Below are 17,783 nucleotides of genomic sequence, written 5' to 3'. Positions count from 1 at the left end.
CCGTCCTTCCCCAGGGGCCTAAGAGTCGCACCCTCCCCAGCCCCACGCCCTGGACGCGCGGGTCCCATCGCTCTCGGCCCAGCGCCCCCCGCCTCCCACTTCATCCCGCCTCTCTTTGGTCCTCCGCGCGCAGCCTCGGTCCCAGGCTTTGCTGGAGGGAAGACTGAGAAAAAGCTGGAAGGCAACGGAGTCCCGGGCCCTCGCCCTGGCTCAGCTGTCCACTTCACGCAGGACAGGGCTGAGATTCCTCGGGGGGCTCCTGGGGACCTTAGAAGGGAGCTCTCGCGTGGACAGACGCGGAGAAATGGGCCCCCGTGGGAGCGGGAACGGGGGTTTGCTGAGGTCCCGCAAGCGGGACGCGGAGGATTCCCAGGAGAGCCGTAAGGAGCTCCCCCCCGACTCAGTGACACCCCTCCCCACGGAAACATCAGTTCAGCGGCCCGCGGGTGGGGTGCGCCACGCAGTGAGTAATCGCTCCGGCGGCCGCCGCCCGCCGACTCCAGGTAACGCCGGCTGCCGGGAGCGACGCATAGAGTCTGTCTTCCTTTTTTTTTGCGCTGGGATCCTTCTCCGTGTTATTATTCTTGGCCACTGCTTGGGTTTTGGGACCCCTCCTGGCCGGGGTGCCTCACCCGCCTCCTCTTGGGCAGCACCCGATTCTGCGCCCGATAGAAGGGCTCCTGGCCTCCAAGGCGAGGCTAAGGGGGTGCTAAGGGGGATGAGAGTTCCAGGGAGCCTCCAGCCCCGAGGTTGGAGTCTCAGCCCTGCCCCCAGCGGTATGCCCAGAGAGAGGAAGGGCTCTAACTTCCCCTTACAGGGGGGTTCCCTTAGAGGCCTGGACCCTCTTTCCAGATCCCTAACCAGTCAACAGGGTAAAAGTGTCTGAGGGTGACTCAGGAGTCCCCACATTGTTTGCTCAAGACTACCCTCCACCCCTGTTACTTGAATCCCCAGTTTAGACCCCAGACTGATTGGAAGACAGGATCCTGGAGGCTCTGCACACCCAGGATCTGGATTCTGGATGGGCTTATAAGGGGGAGAGTAAAGCCCTGGAGTGGTACACTGCTATTTACTAATGCAATCAGGCCTCTCAGCCTCAGTTTTCTGCTCTGTACAGTAGGCAGCTCCCAGCCAGCTGTGAGAGGATGAAATGTTACAGAAGGTGCCACAGTTGAAGCCCTTGGCACAGTGTCTGGCACTGGAGGCATGTTCTTTTGGAGCAGGGATGGTCCCCAGTCTCAGTTTGTCACCTCTGAAAAAAGGGGCCATAGTTCCACCTGCCAGGTGATCCAGAGGGTTAAGAGGCGGTGGCAGTTCTGGACTGGAATTGTGTTTCCAGCATACCCACGTCCCTCCCCCACAACCTCTGCCCTGAAAAGTTTGACTCCCTCCTGGAGGACTTCAGGCTCCTGGAGTGAAATCTTGATATTTTCCTCCCAATCTCTGCTCCTCCCCCCAGTCATCCCTGGGTTTCGGGGAAAAGGTTCCCCCACCCACCCAGGTGCTCGGGCCAGAGACCTGGAGGCGTGCGTGACAACTCTCTCCTTCGCTCATCCCCCACGTCCAATCCATCAGCAAATCCTGTTGGCTCTGATTCCAAAACACATCCCCATTCTGAGATTCTGACCCCTTCTCCCCACCCCATCCGGGTCCAGGCCCCACCATCTCCCTCTGGGATACTGCCTGGCTTCCTCCTGGGCTTCCCTGGCGACCCTCCTGCCCTTGTCTGCACAGCAGGCAGAGGGAGCTTTTAAAAGAAGCAAAGCAGGTCTTTTCTGCCCAGCCACCCTATCCCCCCTCCTCTCCCTGCCTCTCCTTCATTCTCCTTTTCCCTTTCCTCTCCCTCACTTCGCTCCAGCCACTGCAGCCCTGTTTCCCAAACACACCATGCTTGTTGCTATCACAGGGTCTTTGCAGATTTGCTGTTCCCTCTGCGGGGATGCGTTTCCCCCACATCTCCCCCCCACCCCCCACTTAGCACCTTTTCTTCCGTCAGGTCACGGGTCAAGTGTCACCTCAGAGCCCCCCCCCTTTCCAGGCACTCTTCATCCCCTTCACCTTTTAAAGTTGTCTTTGTAACACAGCTCTTTGAACCTGGTCTTTCTCTTGAGACTTATTTTCTTTAAAACTCTGAGTGCCCTGAGAGCCATTAGGACCTCATGCTGGGCCCAGTGAGGGCCACAGAAGAGCTAAAGGAATATTTGCAAAATGGAAGGATGGGGAATTCTCAGTTCTTCCAAGTGGCAAGAAAACTCAATCCCAATGAATCATGCTGCTTGGGGTCCCAGTAAGACCCACACCCCTGACTTGCTATGTGACCCAAGCTGTTAGCCATCCCTCTCTGGTCCTTACCCATAGAAGGGTAAGGATCATTTGCCCAGCCCTGCCCTTAGCAAGCCCTTTATCCCCTGGGTAATCTTCACTTCTTACCTTTGACTTTAAGGAAAGAGATTTGACCCCCAGGTGCTGGCTTCCCTGACTTCGGTGCTCCCAGCCGCTTAACCCTTTCCTTCCCAGTCCCACAGCCTTTTGCACTGGTAGGGAAACCAGCATTGACGGAACTTCTGGCAAATATTGACCCAAGTCCTTGAAGGTGGCTGGGAATGTACTGAGGGGGCAGATGAAGAGAGGGCCCTCCCAGGGCAGGGGGAGGGCTCCTTCTTAGTCTGCACACTCTGCATCTAAGGATTCAGTTGGGGGAGACCGTCCAGCCCTAGCTCCCTGTGTAATTGGAGAGCATTGAGGGGACACAGGGGAAAAGGCAGTGGTAATAGCACCTTCAGTGGCCCATAGGAAAGGAGAGCCAGTGGGAGTGAGCAGAGCACAGAACTGCTTCTCCCATGCTGAGAACCCCATGCTCAGGGCCCCTCAGTATAGGATTTTCTGCCCATGTGTTCCAGGCCTGCATTCCCAGGAAACAGGGGCAATGTGGGTCCAGACCTGGACATGAGGTTGGGACAGCAGAACCTAGGTTCAAGACCTGTGTTCGGGAGAAGGTGGGGCTTTATCATTTCTACCCTGGAGTTTGAGCCTGGGTAGCTGGGATGCCTAGGTTCAAAACTTTGGACACTGCGCTTGAAAAATTCAGACCCCGTAGGCATTGGAGGTGGGACCTCAGGAGTGCCGCCTAGGTCTAGGTCAGGACCCCCGCCACGGAGGCCTGCGTTCTCTGCCCCTCTGTATCCTGGAGAACCTCGGATGTCTGGGTTGCAGGAGGCGCCAGCTGCGGTGTGTGTACGGGGGGTGACAGCTGTGCCCCTTCCCCCCCACCCCCACTGTCAGCAAGCGCCGGCGCCAGGGTGCCGTGCCTCCTCCACAGCCTGTACCCAGCTTGAGGGTGGGGGTCAGCGGGGTCGTGGTGAGGGCGGCAAGGGACAAAGGGCGCTTGTCCGATGCCCGCCCTGACCTCGGCCGCCGCTTCCCGGACGCCCGGCCCGCCGCTGATTCACGCCCAGGCCGGCCGCAGCGCCCCGCGCCTGCCGCCCCCGGCCGGGCCGCCCCGGGGGGTAGGAAGTGGGGGGGTGCGAGGGGCGGCGCCGAGTCAACTTTCCCTCTTAAGCCCCGAAGGAATGTCGGCGGATTTCCTGAAACCCGACCCCGGCCGCCCGCCGGCCCTCCGCCCCTCACCTGGACCTGCTCCCTCGGGAACGGCAGGAGGGGCGCGGGGGCTCACCTGGGGGGCCAGGGTCAAGTCCTCCTTCCGCTCCCGCCCCCAGCGGCCTCGTAGAGCGGAAAGGGGGGTGGGGGGGCGGCAACCCAGCCCTCTGGTTCAACTCAGGCAACCTAGACCAGCGCCCCGACTTCTCTGGCCTCAGTTTCCCCTTCTGCCAGAGGATGCGGGGAGTCCTTCCTTCCTGTTGCGCTTTAAGCGACGCCTCCTGTGCCCGATGCTCCAACCTCCGCCCGCCTCCCTTGGCTTCTCTCGCTTGTATCTGGGCCCACTCCTTCTCCCACCCCGAGCCTCAGTTTCCTCATCTGTAAATTAGACAACGCTACGGGTACTTCCTTAGGGGTTGTTGCAAGAAAATACCTGGGAAGGGCTTTGTTTGGAATGAATGAAGCACAGTAATTGTGAGGGAGCTTAAGCGCTCAGGGCTCTGAATTGACATGTGTGGGCTTGAATCCTAGCTCTGCAGAGGGGTCCTGGAGCGTGTTTCCCACCTGTGAAATGGGAGACAGCATCGATCTTAACCAATGGCTATTTCCCAAGGCACAGGCCCTGACTCGCGGGACGTTAGACCCGGGGGTTCCCTCGCTTTCGCGAAAATCGCGGGCGGGAGGCCCTTGGCGCAGGGTCGCAGCGGCGCAGCCCAGGAGGGGCGGGGCGGGGGAGGGGCCGCGCCGGGATCCAGATGTTCAGGGTCCGCCAGGCACAGCCGCGCCTGATTAAGCCACGTGGGGGCCGGCAGAGGCCGCGGAGATGAAAGTGCCGCGGCCGGCCAGGGGAGGGGGTGCGCCAGGCCCCCCCGGGGTCCCTTCCTCCTCGGCCGGAACCTGCGGCGCCCTCTGACCCTCCGACCTCCAGCGGCTGCCGCCCCGTCTGTGGGGGCGGAGCGTAGATGGAAGCCACACGGGCGGCCGCGCGACCTCGGCAGGCACCTGCACGGGGCATGCCAGCAGGGAGGAGGGGTCATCTTTGCAGAGGACCTAGCCTTAGAGAGGCGCCCCCCCCCCCTTCATGCCTGACAGATGGAGAGGAAGCGAAGGAGACCTCTTTAACCGAGATTCACGGGGCTACAATCTGTCACCTTGGAGTATGGGAGTTATGGAAGCCAGGAGTGTCCCTGTCGATCCTAAGTTTTCCCACAAGAATTAGGAATTGTAGCAGCACTCCCACCCGCACATACTTGCCCCTCTGTGCCCCTTCCCACTCAGCTCCGGGCCGAGAGGCCCCCAGTTGGGGTAGAGAGCTCTAGGTCCCTTAGGCCGGTGGATCAGGGCTGGGCCAGAAGGGGGCGAGGCTGGGGGGAACAGAAAGGCTTGCGAGGGCTTCCTACAAGGGGCAAACCAATTACAAAGTTGCTGCCCCCCTCACTAGGGTGGCAAAGGACACGATACCACAGACCTTCCTGAGGCCTCCGCTAACCCAGTGCTGTGACCCCCACTCATGTCACTCCATCTCCAGTCTCTGGCTCCAGCGCCACCGCCCTCCTACCTCTTCTTCCAACTCTCTTGCCCGCCCCAAGGCACTCGGTGTTCCCTTTGCCTGGATCGCCCTCCCCGCGTGGCCGGCTCAATTTTGCCTCCTCGGGGAGGCCCTCCCGGAATCCCCTGGCCAATAGAAACCCTATCCCATCACTCTATTTGTTTCCTTTTGGCCCTTTAGCGCTGGCACAGGTCCTCTAGCCCGTGGATACGAGAGAGGTGTCACGGCACCCCAGAGATGGGACAGCCGGCGGGGGATCATGGTCCACCTGCCCCGCCCCACCCGCACCCCGACGGTGCCGCAGCGCCGCTCCCCCGCCCGTTCTCCGCATCCCCCCGCCCCCCCTTCCCAGGCTGCCTCGCTCGGGTGACGTCAGCGACCCGGTCCCCGCCGCCACCGCTGCATCCTCGGTGCCTGCCAGGAGCCGGCGTCCCCCGAGCCCCTCGCTCCCGGCACGGCCATGGCTTCGGTCGCGCTGCTGCCGCTGCTGCTGCTGCTGCTGCAGCCTCCACCTGCCACCCCCGCGCCGCCAGCCCGCGACCCCTTCGCCCCGCAACTGGGGGATACGCAGAGCTGCCAGCTGCGGTGCCGCGACCGCTATCCTGGTCCGCAGCTCTCGCAGGTGAAGCGCATGCGGCGCCAGCCGGAGATCCCGAGATCTCTGCGGTGGGGGAGGGGCTGGGGTTGCGGTTCCCTCTGTTGCGAGCGCTAGATAAGGACGCTTCGGAGCGGGAAGGAGTAGGGGACGGGGGTTCAACAATGGAAGTGGGTCCCTCTGGTGAGGGAAGGACTGGAGTCCCTTCTGTCGAGGCGAGCGCTGGGGTCGGGGTCCCTCCGATGGAGATGGGGCTTGTCTCTCCCGTGGGGGAGGGGCGGGGTGGTCCCTCTGATGGGAGAGGGTTTGGAGATGCGAGGCCCTCCGATGAATCCGGAGTTGGGGGGGCCCCCAAAGGAGAGGGGACTGAGGCTTCTTAGGCCATCTCGCCGGCTCTGGCTCCGCTCTGCTGCGCAAAGACCCAGGGGCGCCCATCCCCCACATCCCTTGGGTCTGACGGTCCTCTCCTCCTCCTTCCACATCCTCCTCCCTACTCCCCCCCCAAGAGCTACCAGCCCCCATTCATATCCTCACCCCTACCAGCTGGATCTCCATTTTCCCGGTCCAGAGAAGATGACAGAACCTCCTCCTCTTAGCCTCCTCCCTCCTTCCTCAGGCCTGAGGGTCCCCCTCAATCCCTACCCTCTTGATGTGGGGGCCGGAGGGGGGTGCATTTCTCTCCAGCTTATCCATTTTACAACCATTGCCCAAATCCAGTGTCCTCCATGGTCCATCCCCCTCTCTTCCTCGGAGCTAAGAACCCCCACTGATATTCTTAGCCTTCCCCTCCCTACCTCAGTCTCTCTGGATTTGGGGGGGGGGGAGGAGGAGGAGGAGAGGACAACGAATCTATGTCCTGCTCTGAGTGGGGTGCTTCCAGTGCAGACCTCCTCCTGCCCCTCCCCTTGGCCTGAACCCCCATGTCTCCTCTCCCAGGCAGAGCTTGAGGAGGAGGAACCTTCTGAGTCCCCATATGAGTATGACAGGGCTGTCCTGATCAGCGCTTGTGAGCGTGGCTGCCGCCTCTTCTCCATCTGCCGATTTGTGGCAAGGAGCTCCAAGCCTAATGCCACCCAGACTGAGTGTGAAGCAGGTGAGGGCTGGCCGGGTGGGCCCAGGTGGGGAGAGGTGGCCTGGGAAGGGTCACCCTCCAGTCACCCCTTCTGCCCCCTCCCCCTCCTACCTCACCCCCAGCCTGTGTGGAGGCCTATGTGAAGGAAACGGAGCAGCAGGCCTGCAGCGAGGGCTGCTGGAGCCAGAACCCGGAGCCGGAGCCTGAACCTGAGCCTGAGCCAGAGCAGAAGGTGGGTGCCCTCCCACCTGCGGCCCTGGGACCCTTCCCCCTCCTCTCTATGCGCTGCCCCCCAAATCTGCACTCACGTCCAGAATCTCCCAGGCTCTGTAGTCAGTTCTGGGCTTGCTTACTGGGTATCCTCGATGGAGTCATGGCTTGTCTCAAGCCTCAGTTATCATCTCTGTGATATGGGAAGTACTCTCCCCTCCCATCACCTTACAAGGAGTAAATGGCAGGAAACAGCCAGAGTCTATCCATTATTTGCCCTGGTCCAGTCCTGACCACAGCCTGTCCCAAGTTCCTCGTGCCACCTAGAGGCACCTGGGACAGTGTCACTGTCATTTTGTGCCCACAAAGCAATGACCGAGGTCACACAGTTAGGGCTGTATAAGAGATGGGATTTATTTTTTTTAAGATTTTATTTATTTATTTATGAGACACACAGAGGGAGGCAGAGACATGGACAGAGGGAGAAGCAGGCTCCCTGCAGAGAGCCTGATGCAGAACCCAATCCTGGGACCCCAGGATCAAACCCCGAGCCAAAGGCAGATGCTCAACCACTGAGCCACCTAGGCGTCCCTAGAGATGGGGTCTAAAGCCAGTACCACCAAGGCTTGTGACCACCCCTCGCCTCACTCATCTTCAGCTATCATAGCTAACTTTATTGAATACACCTACTGCATGCCAGGTGCAGGTCTAAGCACTTTCCTTTTGGTGAACAGGTGGTCACTATCATGGGAAGGGGCACTGAGAACTGAGTTTTGGGGAAGAACAACCCCCTCACCCCTACCCCAGGGAGAAATAACAACTGATCACCTGGTATGTCCATGAGTGAGTCTAGGAAACACTGTGTCAGGGGAAACTAAGGCACAGGAAGTCATTTATCACATCCAGAGATCTATGGACTGAGATTCCCCAGAAAGCTCTTCCTCTTCACCCATTGTCCTCCACTTCCTCCAGGCCTTCATTGTTCATAAAAGCATGCTGCACTATCATTCCCTTCTTTTTTTTAAGATTTTATTTATTTATTCATGAGCAACACAGAGAGAGAGACCGAGAGAGAGGCAGAGACACAGGCAGAGGGAGAAGCAGGCTCCATGCAGGGAGCCTGACATGGGACTTGATCCCGGGACTCCAGGATCACGCCCCGGGCTGCAGGCGGCGCCAAACCGCTGCGCCACCGGGGCTGCCCTATCATTCCCTTCTGTTCCAAATTCTTTCCTGACACTGTCAAAATAAGAATGATGATGTGAAAATTTAAATAATAGCAGCTACTACATATTAGGCATTTGTACTGTGCCATCGTCTAGTAGAAAACTCGTAACAGCCCCATGATGGAAAAGCATCATCCCCATTTTAGGGCTCAGAGAGGGCAATCCACTTCTCCAAGGGCAACAGTGAGCCAAATGCAACGTTCATGGTATGAAGCCCTGTTGCCCCAACCCACTTAGCAAATTCTAATCATGGTGAATTATCCCAACTCACCTCCCTCATGTCTTTGCCTTGGGCTTTCCCTCGGCAGAGAAAGGTCTTGGAAGCTCCAAGTGGGGCCCTTTCGCTCCTGGACTTGTTTTCCACCCTCTGCAATGACCTCGTCAACTCAGCCCAGGGCTTTGTCTCCTCCACCTGGACGTACTACCTGCAGACTGACAATGGGAAGGTGGTCGTGTTTCAGGTGAGGGGTCTGGCAGGGGCCATGCCAGGGTGGTAGGCAGGTGATCAGGGTCAGAATGTGGGATGCATTGGTTCTTGGCTCATGGGATGCAAAGTCCTCAGGTGATCAATGTTCAGACACAGCTAGACTCGGGTTCGCTGTCTCCCTCCCCTTGACTTGATTCTGCTTTCCTTTGTGGGGGCTGCATTCCCAGGCCAGCTCTTTCCTCCTGAAGCTGGGTAATTGCCTAAGGCTCTAGATGATAACCTCTCTGAAGTCTTTTTTTTTTTTTTTAATTTTTATTTATTTATGATAGTCACACAGAGAGAGAGAGAGAGGCAGAGACACAGGCAGAGGGAGAAGCAGGCTCCATGCACCGGAAGCCCGATGTGGGATTCGATCCAGGGTCTCCAGGATCGCGCCCTGGGCCAAAGGCAGGCGCCAAACCGCTGCGCCACCCAGGGATCCCTAACCTCTCTGAAGTCTTAACGAAATCAGGACTTACTTTGATTGGCCCTGGCTGGGTCATGTGACCATCTCAGCCAATCCCTGTGATTCTATTGGCTTGGTCTAGATAGTGTTCTCCTTCAGGAGCTAAAGGATGGGGTCAAGAGGAATTGAGATGCCCACGAGCAGAGAACCATATCCCTGATGTCACAGCCCACAGCCCCATGGAAGGGTGTCCTCTCTGCACCCAGTGGAACTAAGTGCCAGCTGGGCATGGGATATAGAGATGTGTTTCCCAGGGCCAAGGTGGCGCCTTTCTAAATGGTTCTTCTATGCTGTCTTGTTCCTGACCCAGACCCAGCCTGTGGTAGAGAGCCTAGGGCATGAGGGGGCCCGTCTGCAGCGAGTAGAAGTGACCTGGCGGGGGTCCCACCCTGAGGCCTTGGAGGTGCACGTGGGTAAGGTCCAGGTCTAGACCAATGTTCCTTCCACAGGTGGCTCCACTGCTCTAAGGAATCCTTTTGGCAAATGAACCCTCTAGGAATGGGATTTCTGTCTCCCAACTCTTAGAGTCCCTTGGCCAGTCTTCCAGGGTTCTATGACCCATCCCCCATGGTTCTGTGGTCTGTTTCCCAGGATTTCACAGTCCATCTCCAGGGTTCTGTGATTCTTCTGGGGATTCATGATCCTTTTCCCAGGCTTCCTTGGTCCACCTCCCAGGGTCTGTCTCCCAGGATTTTGTGATTCATCTTCCTCCATTCCATGGTCTATCTCCTAGGGCTCCATGGTCCATTTCCCAGGATTCCATGATCCATCTCCTAGGGTTCCATAGGATTCCATGGTCTATCTCCAGGGTTCCACAGTCCATTTCCCAGGGTTCTGATCTACTCTAGGGCTCAATGTCCCACTACCCTAGGTCCTGACCTTTCTCCTCTCCATGGCTGCTGTGGCCTCCTGGGGGTGGCCTGGGGGCTGCTAAGAGGTGACCTGTCTCTCAGACCCTGTAGGCCCCTTGGACAAGGTAAGGAAGGCCAAGATCCGAGTCAAGACCAGCAGTAAGGCCAAAGTGGAGTCTGATGAGCTGCAGGACAACGACTTCCTCAGTTGCATGTCCCGGTGGGTGGCAGGACCCTGGGGGTGGGATGGGAGTGTAGCTGGAGGGGAGGGTTTCCCAAACTCCACTAGGACCACTGAGCGTGCCTTCTGGGCTCTGGGCGGGCCAGGCGCTCAGGGCTCCCTCGCTGGATCCTGGCCTGCTGCCTCTTCCTTTCTGTGTTGGTGATGCTGTGGCTGAGCTGCTCCACCCTGGTGACCGCACCTGGCCAGCACCTCAAGTTCCAGGTGGGCGGGGCCGGGTGGAGGGGTGGGAGAGGGCTGCTCCTTGGGCCACCCACTCTCCCCTGGAGGCAGGGTCCTCTGGCTTGTGTGACACTGGGCAAGTTTCTTCACTTCCTTATGAAGCGGGGGGAACAGAGCCAACCCTTAGTTGGGGTGACTTGAGATCAGGGGTGGGAAGGAGCCTTGGCAGGGTGGGGGCTCAGTAGCCCTCCCTCCCTCCCTCTTCCTCCCCCTGCAGCCCCTGACCCTGGAGCAGCACAAGGGCTTCATGGTAGAGCCAGACTGGCCCCTGTATCCTCCCCCATCGCATGCCTTTGGGGACAGCCCCCCACCCTACAAGCTGAAGCTGGACCTGACCAAGCTGTAGGTCTTCATCTGCCCATGCATCACCAAGTGCACGGGCTCCTCGGGCCTCACTTGCTCTGTGCCCAGGAATCCAGGTCAGGGTGGGACCATCCTTGGGCTCCTCTACCCCCAATCCTCCTTTCCCCAGTCCCGCTCTTTGCCCCTCTGGGTCCTGGAATTGCCATGCCCCCACTGGGGGGGGAGGTGGGATCTGATTTTGGTTCCTCCCTGCTCCCCTCCCCCAGAGTGCTACTTTTGTCTTCTATCTTGTAGCTTCTTGAGTATTCAAACCTGTTCTGTGCTGCCTTCCTCCTTTCTCCCTTGGAGAGTGGGGGCTGAGGGCACAGGGGAACCACCTTGTGCTAGGGCTCCCTCCTCCCCACCCCACCTCCAGAGATCCAGTCCCAAGAGAGGAGGCCCCTTGAGAGAGTTGGTGGGGGTGCAGCTCCATGCTGGGAGGGCGACTGAGGCTGGGGTTGCAACATGGGGGTCAGAAGGAATAAACCATGTATATAAAAGATATTCTGGACTGAGCCTACTTCTGTTTGTCTTTCCATCTGCCCATGGGAGAATAGTCTGAGCATGGCCATGACCCGTGTCCACTTGGCCCTTTCTGAGATGGGGACAGCCCTGGGAACTCCCCATGGCTTACAGAAGGACAGACCCTCTGTTGCTGCCCAGCCCATCTCACACTTCTGATTAGGGATGTCCCTGGAAAGTGACTTTTGCTACTCACTTGGCCCAGATGGGTCAGTACCACTTCTTGCTCCCCTTTTAGGATCCCTCCTATGAAATGCATAGTTGAATCTTGAGGAGGATAGTTGTTAACATTGCAACCATCTGGTTGCCATTCCCCTTTCTTTTGGAGATCAAGTCCCACACTGCCTCACTGGGGGCAACTGCAGAGTGATGATGGTGGGTCCTATCCCCTTCCCTATCCAAGGGATCTAGACTTGGCGTTCTTACCCTGTACTTTGCATTTGAGAGGAGTCTTGCAGGAAAGGAGAAGCCTACTCTGATGAGGCCTCAGCCACGGCTCTCCATCCTTCCTGCCCATTCTGCAGACTCCCACATATCCTTCCAGATAAATCCTCTTATAGCTTCAGTCAATTGAAGTGGTTTCTATTGCTGGCAACCACAGATTCCTGGGGAGAGTTTGGGATGAAAGGTGTGGTGGTCAGAGGCTAATGGAGGCCTATGGGTGACAGGTGGGTGGGGGCGGGGTGGGGTTAGAGGGAACCAAGTGGGGCTGATTATTGGCTGTCCACCCTTCACCTTGCTTTGTGTCCCAGGAGGTGGTGATCCACTTGGGCACTCTGCCTTTTGCTAGAGTCAGCCGGGGAGGAAGGTAGGGTGGGCAGGGATCAGCACAGGCAGGAGGTAGGAGGAAGGAAGAGTGAAAAGTCAGGATGTTTCCTAGTGTCCCTCCCTGAATCCCCCCAACCTTCAGCCTATGCATGGTCATAGATCCCCACTACTGCTCACCCAGGGTGCTGTGCCCCCTCATGTCAGTTACCCAACCCTGCTAACACCTTTGCAAATAGCCCCTTTGCTACAAGTCCTGAGGCATCAATTCTGAGCAGCTCCTGCCTGATCATGAGCATCAGGATTCAACATTAAGAGACAATTGAGTCCTCCAGGTATTGTTCTGGGTCCTCGTGGGGTTTCAAGGCAGCCCCTTGGAATGTTGCCAAGAAATGATACCTGGGTGGTGGTAAGAAGCAGTGGCAGACCAGTGCTGCCCAGTAGAACTTCCTGCGGTGATGGAAGCATTCTTTCTGCAACAGCCCCAGCCACATGTCCTTATGGATCCCTTGCAATGTGGCCAGTATGACTGAAGTACTCCAGTTCCCATTCTATTTTGTTAGAGTTAGTGTACCTTTAAGGTTTTCCCTCTATTTTTTTATGATGGGAAAAATATACATATCACATTTTTAAAAAATATTTTATTTATTTATTTATGATAGACATAGAGAGAGAGAGAGAGAGAGAGGCAGAGACATAGGCAGAGGGAGAAGCAGGCTCCATGCACCGGGAGCCCGACGTAGGACTCGATCCCGGGTCTCCAGGATCGCGCCCCGGGCCAAAGGCAGGCGCTAAACCCCTGCACCACCCAGGGATCCCTACATATCACATTTTAATCAGTTTATTTTATTTATTTTATTTTTTATTTTATTTTATTTTTTTAAAGACTTTATTCATGAGAAACACACACACACACACACACACACACACACACACACAGTGAGAAAGAGAGAGAGAGGCAGAGGGAGAAGCAGGCAGGGAGCTCGACGTGGGACTTGATCCCGGTCTCCAGGATCACACTCTGGGCTGAAGGCTGCGCTAAACCGCTGAGCCACCTGGGCTGCCCAATCAAGTTTTTTTTGTTTTTTTTTTAAGATTTATTTATTTATTTGGGAGAGAGAGGAGTAGGGGGAGAGGCAGAGGGAGAGGGAAAGAATCTCAAGCAGACTCCTGACTGAGAACGGAGCCTGATGTGGGGCTTGATCTCATGACCCTAGGATCATGGCTTGACCCAAAATCAAGTCGGATGCTTAACCACTAGAGTCACCTAGGCACCCCAAAAGTTTTTCTTTAAAAAATTTTTTTGTTTAAGGCTTCACATCCAGCGTGGAGTGCAATATGGGGCTTGAACTCATGACCTTGAGATCAAGACCTGAGATGAGGGCAGCCCGGGTGTTTCAGCGGTTTAGCTCTGCCTTCAGCCCAGGGTCTGATCCTGGAAACCCGGGATTGAGTCCCACATTGGGCTCCCTGCATGGAACCTGCTTCTCCCTCTGCTTGTGTCTCTGCCTCTCTCTCTCTCTCTCTCTCTCTGTTTCTCATGAATAAATAAATTAAATCTTAAAAAAAAAAAAAAACCTGAGGTGAGGTCAAGAGTCTGATGCTTAACCAACGGAGCCACCCAGGTGCCCCACTTTAATCGGTTTTTATTTTTATTTATTTTATTTTTAAAAAATATTTTATTTATTTATTCATGAGACACACACACACACACACACACACACACACACACACACATAGGTAGAGACTCAGGCAGAGGGAGAGGCAGGCTCCACGCAGGGAGCCCGATGTGGGACTTGATTCTGGGACTCCAGGATCACACCCTGAGCAAAAGGCAGACGCTCAACCGTTGAGCTTCCCAGGCGTCCCTTTCATCAGTTTTTAAATGTACAATTCTGTGACATTAGGTTCATCTGCAATATTGTGTGACCATCACCACTATTTACATGGCTACTGTAACTGCTCAGTCCAGCTCAAAGGGTCCCTTCCCTCATATACCCGCCCTGCCCACAGCCTCTCATCTCAATGGCTCCGAACACCTGGCTGGCATCTTGAGTCTTCCCTGTCCTTCCACCTTATCCCATTGGCTGGGCCTGTTCCCCGCCCCCCTACTCCAGCCTACACGCTTCTCTTTATCTCCATGGTAACCACCAAGGTCTAGGCCACTACTACCTTTTGTTCAACAACTGCCCCCACCTCCCCTTGGAGCTCCCTGCTTCCCCTCCAACCACTCTCCAGCTCCATGTAGGAGCTTGGAGCTGTCAGGAGAAAGCAATCTGATCCCAGATATCACTCCCTTCTGGGGTTTACTATTGCCACAAGGAGTCTAAACAGCCACATATACCAATAAGGCATCCCCCAGTCTGGCCATGCTAACATCTCCAACCATGTCTATGGAGGCTCTCCCCATTGCTCATTATGATCCAGCCACAGTGGTTCTCTCTGGCTTCCTGAAGCCTACCTTGTTCCTTCCTGCCCCAGGACCTTTGTATTTACATGTCCCTATGCCAGGAACTCCCTCACAGTCCTGCTCTGCCTGAGTGCTCATCTAAAAGATCTCCGCAGCAAAAGACATCCTGGCCTCCTGAGAGTGGGCCAGCATTCCCTGTTATCCCCATGTTCGGCTCCTGTCCCTACACTTACAACATTTATAGCTGATTAATAGTCACTTGTTTCAAGGTCGACCTTCTTTAACATAATTTTTTATATAATAAATTTATTTTTTTTTGGTGTTCAATTTGCCAACTTACAGAATAATACCCAGTGCTCATCCCTTCAAGTGCCCCCCTCAGTGCCCGTCACCCATTCACCCCCACCCCCCGCCCTCCTCCCCTTCCACCACCCCTAGTTCGTTTCCCAGAGTTAGGAGTATTCATGTTCTGTCTCCCTTTCTGATATTTCTCACACACTTCTTCTCCCTTCCCTTATATTCCCTTTCACTATTATTTATATTCCCCAAATGAATGAGAACATATAATGTTTGTCCTTCTCCGATTGACTTACTTCACTCAGCATAATACCCTCCAGTTCCATCCACGTTGAAGCAAATGGTGGGTATTTGTCATTTCTAATGGCTGAGGAATATTCCATTGTATACATAGACCACATCTTCTTTATCCATTCATCTTTCGATGGACACCGAGGCTCCTTCCACAGCTTGGCTATTGTTCTTTAACATAATTTTATACTCTGTGAAGGCAGCTCTCAAGAGTCTTCCATGTGACCTGGCATGGGGCAGGTGATTATTAATTATTTTTCCTTGAATGTCTCCCTGTGTCTCAGACTCTAGAAGCAGCCTTACCTCGTCAAGTCCATTCCCTACATGGGGTTAAACTTTGTCCCTCCCCTGTTGACCGCCTGGGACTCCCTGTTGCCCTTGGACACCACCTGATTTCCTTTGTTTACCTTTTATTTATTTACTTTTAAGATTTTTATTTTTTAAATTAATTTTTAAATATTTTATTTAAATTCAATTTACTGGGGATCCCTGGATGGCTCAGTGGTTTAGTACCTGCCTTCGGCCCAGGGCGTGGTCCTGGAGTCCCAGGATTGAGTCCCACTTCAGGCTCCCTGCATGGAGGCTGCTTCTCTCTGCCTGTGTCTCTGCCTCTCTCTCTCTCTCTCTCTCTCTCTCTGTGTCTCTCGTGAATAAATAAATAAAATATTAAAAAATAAATAAATTCGGGAACCCGGGTGGCTCAGAGGTTTAGTGTCACCTTCAGTCCAGGGCCTGATCCTGGGGACCCAGAGTCGAGTCCCACATCTGGCTCCCTGCATGGAGCCTGCTTCTTCCTCTGCTTGTGTCTCTGCCTCTCTCTTTCTCTCTCTCTCTCTCATGAATAAATAAATAAAATCTTTAAAAAAAATAAATTCAATTTACCAACCAACATATAGTATAACACCCAGCCAGTGCTCATCCAAGATTTTTTATTTTATTTTATTTTATTTATTTATTTATTTATTTATTATTATTATTATTATTTTAATTTATTTTTTATTGGTGTTCAATTTACTAACATACCGAATAATCCCCAGTGCCCGTCACCCATTCACTCCCACCCCCCGCCCTCCTCCCCTTCTACCACCCCTAGTTCGTTTCCCAGAGTTAGCAGTCTTTACGTTCTGTCTCCCTTTCTGATATTTCCCACACACTTCTTCTCCCTTCCCTTATATTCCCTTTCACTATTATTTATATTCCCCAAATGAATGAGAACATATAATGTTTGTCCTTCTCCGACTGACTTACTTCACTCAGCAAGATTTTTTATTTTTAAGTAATCTCTACACCTAAAGTGGGGCTCGAATTCACAATCCTGAGATTAATTAAGAGTCACACGCTCAACCAACTGAGCCAGCCAGGTGCCCCACCTCTGCTTACCTTTTAAAGGCTTTCAGGGCAGCCTGGGTGGCTCAGTGGTTTAGCACTGCCTTCAGCCCGGAGCGTGATCCCGGGGACCCAGGCTCGAGTCCCACATCGGGCACCCTGCGTGGGACCTGCTTCTCCCTCTGCCTGTGTCTCTGCCTCTCTCTCTCTCTCATGTGTCTCTCATGAATAAGTAAAATCTTAAAAAAAAAAAAAAGGCTTTCAATACTTGCCAACCTGGCAGCCACCTTTCCTTTTATGTCCCTCCTATACCTTTTGGTCTGAAGACAAAATGAGTCCTGTCCTCATTGTTTCCTGCGTTAATATCAATCAGTGAGTGGTCCAGCCTCCAGGCCTTTGCTATAGCTGCTTCTCTGCTTTGAAGGCCTTCATGGATTTGATAGGAACCTACCTGGCACCTGGCACTCTCTTCTTCCTCCTTCACAGAGCTCTGGTTTGGTTTGATCAAGCTTATGGGGCTTAGGGAAGGCTGAGCAGCCTGACCCAAGCCTTGTCAGGCATTGGTGGAATTTACTAGGAGAGAGGCGCGCACTGTTAGTTGGAGTTGCTGAGCTGGGGGGATGTGAGTCCGCAGCTGCCAAGGGGCATTTATTACCACAACAACAGAGCCTACTAGAGGGATGTAGAGAGACCACGTCTCGGGCCATTGCTGGGAGTCCTGGATCAAACATGCCTGAAATCCACCCTGCTTTAATTCACTTTGTATGCTTCCTAGAACTGAAAACTTGACTGGTCCCAGTCTCTTCGTCCCCCCTTCCGTCTCTCAGGACTGAGCCCCCACGGGCAGAGTGTTTTTTGATTTGTATGTTTTGCTGCTGTGGGTCTAGTGTATTAATTCTGGAAGCTCTGGTGATCAACCCAGGGCTGGGCCCAGAGTGGGTGCCTCATAGATGTGGAATGAATAATGCCAGGTGGTGTGGGTAGAAACTATGAGTGCTGTGGGTGTGTGGTGTGGGGAGATGAGTCTCTTCCAAATATGTGGTGAGTGATGGTTGCCTGAAGAGGTGGCAGCTGACTTAGTTGGGCTTTGATGGACAGACAGAAGAGAAGGCAGGGCCTCCCAGATATGTGGGTGTGTTACAGGTGTCCCAGGTGTGTGTGTGTGTGTGTGTGTGTGTGTGCAGAGAAAAGCAATGTTCACTCATAACATCTACCCTTTTTTTAAAAATTTTATTTATTTATTCATGATAGAAACAGAGAGAGAGAGGCAGAGACACAGGCAGAGGGAGAAGCAGGCTCCTCGCAGGGAGCCCGACACGGGACTCAATCCGGGAT

General features: G+C 54.8%; 1 protein-coding gene across 1 annotated transcript; it reads left to right on the top strand.

Annotated features, from left to right (window-relative positions):
• Positions 1-5,522: 5,522 nt before the first annotated feature.
• On the top strand, positions 5,523-11,341 carry TMEM59L (transmembrane protein 59 like). The gene is made up of 8 exons (XM_025458110.3): positions 5,523-5,768; positions 6,678-6,834; positions 6,936-7,045; positions 8,558-8,710; positions 9,492-9,594; positions 10,135-10,252; positions 10,360-10,477; positions 10,713-11,341. Exons 1-8 carry the CDS (start codon positions 5,607-5,609, stop codon positions 10,839-10,841), a joined length of 1,050 nt encoding a protein of 349 aa, XP_025313895.1. The 5' UTR covers positions 5,523-5,606; the 3' UTR covers positions 10,842-11,341.
• Positions 11,342-17,783: the final 6,442 nt, after the last annotated feature.

The sequence above is a fragment of the Canis lupus genome, chromosome 20 (assembly GCF_003254725.2).
Source record: "Canis lupus dingo isolate Sandy chromosome 20, ASM325472v2, whole genome shotgun sequence".
Lineage (NCBI taxonomy): Eukaryota > Metazoa > Chordata > Mammalia > Carnivora > Canidae > Canis > Canis lupus.
Note: the sequence above shows the minus strand (reverse complement) of the source record. Positions and strands in the feature narration are given on the sequence as shown.